The sequence below is a fragment of the Kryptolebias marmoratus genome, linkage group LG17, assembly GCF_001649575.2.
Source record: "Kryptolebias marmoratus isolate JLee-2015 linkage group LG17, ASM164957v2, whole genome shotgun sequence".
NCBI classification, from domain to species: Eukaryota; Metazoa; Chordata; class Actinopteri; order Cyprinodontiformes; family Rivulidae; genus Kryptolebias; species Kryptolebias marmoratus.
Window position 1 is genome coordinate 2,837,512 of NC_051446.1, and position 4,219 is coordinate 2,841,730.

The 4,219-nt window shown below is 36.2% G+C and overlaps 1 protein-coding gene across 1 annotated transcript in view; it reads left to right on the plus strand.

The window, feature by feature from the left end:
• The window catches only part of aass (aminoadipate-semialdehyde synthase), an 87,000-nt gene that overhangs the window by 37,199 nt on the left and 45,582 nt on the right, over positions 1–4,219 (plus strand). Inside the window, exons 10-12 of the mRNA XM_017435382.3 lie at positions 1,581–1,703; positions 2,274–2,385; positions 2,602–2,661. Of these exons, the coding sequence (XP_017290871.1) occupies positions 1,581–1,703; positions 2,274–2,385; positions 2,602–2,661 (295 nt within the window). The remainder of the gene's footprint in view (positions 1–1,580; positions 1,704–2,273; positions 2,386–2,601; positions 2,662–4,219) is intronic.

Here is a 4,219-nt window from a genome sequence, read left to right on the forward strand (position 1 = left end):
ATCAGACATCTCAGTCCAGAAATGTGCAGTTCTAGGCACAGCCAAGATACTGCGCAGAACCCTCAAGCTCCCAGGCCTCTGGTAGAGGACCCGAGCTCAGAGGATGAAACAAAGACCACCCGCGGAGGGTGAGAAGGGAATTTATATATATATGTGTGTGTGTGTGTCATGTACTGATGTCATGACAATGATCTGGGTGTAATCGGTTCTCACCATTCCATGTTCCCAACTTGGTCATTATGCACATTGTTTTGTCCGCCATGACGGTCCTGGTGATCATCACAATCCAAATCTGAAGAGCTGTCACCTAATTATGGAGATCCAGCCGTCGATTCAGGTTCATGCTAGTATGGTTGTATATTCGTTACTCCCGCAAAGTCTTTCGGCATTTCTTTGTATTTAAAAAAGGCTTCTTCTTCCATTTTCACTAGTAAACAACCTTACAGTGGCAGCCTTTTTCGTTCTCCAGCTCTCTTTTAGTGGCCAGGGCACAGCGCATGTCATGAACCCAGGACGGCAACTCCGCCCCACAAATAGTCCCACTTCGGAAATTATTGACTAAAATGCTAAAAGGTTTTTAAGTCAGAAAAATGGGTCCCTGGAATGTTATGTGGATGTGTTTGACTAAATAGCATTTATGAAATGTTAATATTTTGAGATTTGATTTCAGTTCACCTTTTAATGTTCCAGTACTAGGCAAATCTGTGACGATATTCAAAAGTTGTTTCGGGCTTATTTGCCTTTGTGGCATTGTAAGAGTAGAATAAGGAAACATTTGCGCTTCTTGCTTCTTACAGTTAACCAAGACTCCATTACCACAATGAGCAGTTTTTTATTTGTTAAAAAAGTTTAAAATATCCATTAAATTTTGTTCCACCTCACGATTGTGTCCCACTTGTTGTTGATTCTTCACAAAATAATAAAAATTTTAGATCTTTATGTTTGAAGCCTGAAAAGTGGTAAAAGGTTGAAAAGTTCAAGGGGGACAAATACTTTCACAAGGCACTGTAAGTGTCTCCAACAAACCAAATCCTGTGGAAATGTGTGTACTCCATCTATGAAGTTGCCATGAGGCTGTACATGTTTCTAATGTCATTTCATTACTGGTGCATCTAAGGTTTTGTCTGAAAAAGGGTGTATGCCACATTTTAATGTGTGCACTCTTTGTACGAGGATCCTCAAAAACAGAGTTCAACTAGAAGCTGTAAGTTAATAGTTATTTAGAATACAGCACATTTCTTTCAGGCTGCTATCCTAGAATTTTAGGAATATGGAAATAAGTTGCAAAAACAAAGGGATCCAAGTCCATGCATTTTTACAGACGACAAATCCTAAAAGTCATCAGAGGAGTTAACAAATGCAGGTTGCCATGTTGAGTGGAGTCCTTCTCATTTAAGCTATTCCTAATGTGTGCAGACAGGGATTTAACTGACTCTTTGCAAGGTTGTAAAGATGTTATCTTCCTTTCATCATTTATATAAAATTATGTATCTCAAACATTGAAGATCAATATCTGCATATCATTTCCACATTAGGCAAGTTGAAAGAGTGACAGCTGAGCTCCTGTCTCATTTCCACAGGCTACTGGCCATCTGTGACATATCTGCTGACACCGGAGGCTCCATCGAGTTTATGAATGAGTGTACAACGATTGATAAGCCTTTCTGCATGTACGACGCTGACCAACACATTGATCATGACAGGTAAGGTGCAGACATTTGATATAATGATGTTAATACACTTGATTACATGTTTTAATTTGATTATAAAAATAATAGTTCTACAAAAATACTTCAGACTAATGAAGTGAAATGAAGATTTATTTTTTAATGGTTCTAAGAAAATATATAAAAGTGAAAAGTGGTGTATTTTACTCCCTTTGCTTAGAAATGTCCACAGGTGGACATTTTTAAGTAATTTGTCTTATTTTGCCCAGTGTCTCTCTTACTGCTACAGGACTTATTGTTTCCTCTCAAATCCCCACAGTTTGTGCACATTCAAACCCTCAACAATTTTAAAACTAAAAGTTTAGGCTCTTTTAATGTTGTCAGAACCCTGTAGAGACATAAAAAATGACGTGATTACCAACCTTGGGTAGCACATCTTTTTAAACTTCTACATTAAAATGTAGTTGTTTTATCAGTTTGGATTATCACAAAATAAGTATCCAATACCTTTTGAGCTTTATAGAAGAAAGTTGATATATGTTAAAATTTCAGGCAGTAGCTACATTGGTACCTTCTTGTTAAGTTTTCTGTTTGTGGTAATTGCAGTGTGGAGGGAAATGGAATCCTCATGTGTTCCATCGACAATCTTCCCGCTCAGCTCCCTCTTGAAGCCACTGAGTACTTTGGAGACCGACTCTTCCCCTACATTTGGGAGATGGTAAGACATATGAATTTTAGGGAAGGTGTTTTGTTTTTGTTTTTTGTGCCATTTTATGGCATTTTCTCCTTCAGAAGTTCTTGTGATTCAGTTTGCTGTGTGAGGCTCCAACAGGTTTCACATGGTGAGCTGAGGAAAATTAAACGACTACCAGACATGGTTGACCCTTTTACTAGTTTGCTTTTGTCTATTGTAAATTTAATGTTTTTGTTACAGCTGCTTTCAGATGCCACTAGACCAATAGAGGAGGAGGAATTTAGTCCCCAAGTTAGAGATGTGAGTGATGTCATTTTTCTTGTTATATAACAAGAGAACCAATCTAACAGAATAATTTACCTCATCATCTCAAGCTGATTAGAGCATAGAAGTCACAAAATGTTGTGACACTCCTGTGTTCCACTTTATCATTTTTGATTGATCTAAAGATCAATGTATATCAGCAGGACAGCTTGTTTTAAAACTGCAGTTTTAAAGACTAAAGAAACAAGCACGATGCATCGAAAAAGTCTTTATACCCCTTGAAGTTTTCCACATTTTCTTACATTACAATCACAAAGTTCAAAGTATTTTACTGGAATTTTGTGTGATAGGAAATTGGAAGGAAAATGATACATGGTTTTCAAAATGTTTCACAAATATAAATCTGGAAAGTGTGGTGAGCATTTGTATACAGCCGTCTTTACTCTGATACTTGAACTAAAATTCAGAGCAACCAACTGTCTTCAGAAGTCACCTAATTAGTAAACAGGGTCCACCTATGTGTAATTTAACCTCAGTATAAATCCAGCTGTTCTGTGAAGGCCTCAGAGGTTTGTCACAGAACATTAGTGATCAAACAGCATAATGAAGACCAAGGAAACCTGTTAAAGGCTGGGCAGAGGTTCACCTTCCAGCAGATTAACCCAAAACATTCAGCCAGAGCTACAATGATCAAAGTATATTCATGTGTTAAAATGGCCCAGTCAAAGTCGTTGTCCAGACCTAAATCTAACTGATAGTCACTTCAGTCATTCTCCATCCAATCTGACTGAGAGTGACGTATTTTGCTATTTTGGGTAAAGAAAATAGATGGATGGATGATCTATAGATGTGCAAATCTGGTAGAAACAAATCCCAAAAGATTTCCAGATGTAATTGCAGTTAAATGTGATTCTATGAAATACTGACTCAGGGTTGAATACAAATACACCCCACACGTCAGATTTTTATTTGTAAAAAGCAATTGAAAATCATAAATTATTTCTTTCAACTGCACAATGATAAACTTTTTCATGTTGGTCTAACACTATGGAATTAGATTTGTTTCACAATTATTCAATCAAAATAAAATGTCAAACAAAAAACAGTAGTATTCAATCAAATAAAAATAATATCAAACAAAAGAACATCTTAAAAACTTTTTACCATAAAAATATTTTTTTACGAAACAAGAATTTATTTAAAGATTTTTTTTTTTGATTGAAGTCACTAATTTTTTGATGGAAATTCTTTTTTTTTTGGTTGAGTCGATTTTTTTTTTTTTGGTTGAATTTGTTTTCTTGCTTATACAACTTTGCTTTGGGGAAGCTTACATGAACATTCTGGGCGGGGATTAAGGACGAGCGATGTAAGATGTCTCCCTATTGGTTAATGCTGACTAAAGCGACAGACCCTGAGTATGGAAGCGCATTGTTATCACGCAGGAAGAAAAAAATTGAACGCTATCACGTTAAAACGTGATACGTATCTTGTTAAAACGTGATAATTATCTTGTTAAAACGTGATAATTATCTTGTTAAAACGTGATACGTATCTTGTTAAAACGTGATAATTTTATGTCCAGGAAGTGGCAGTA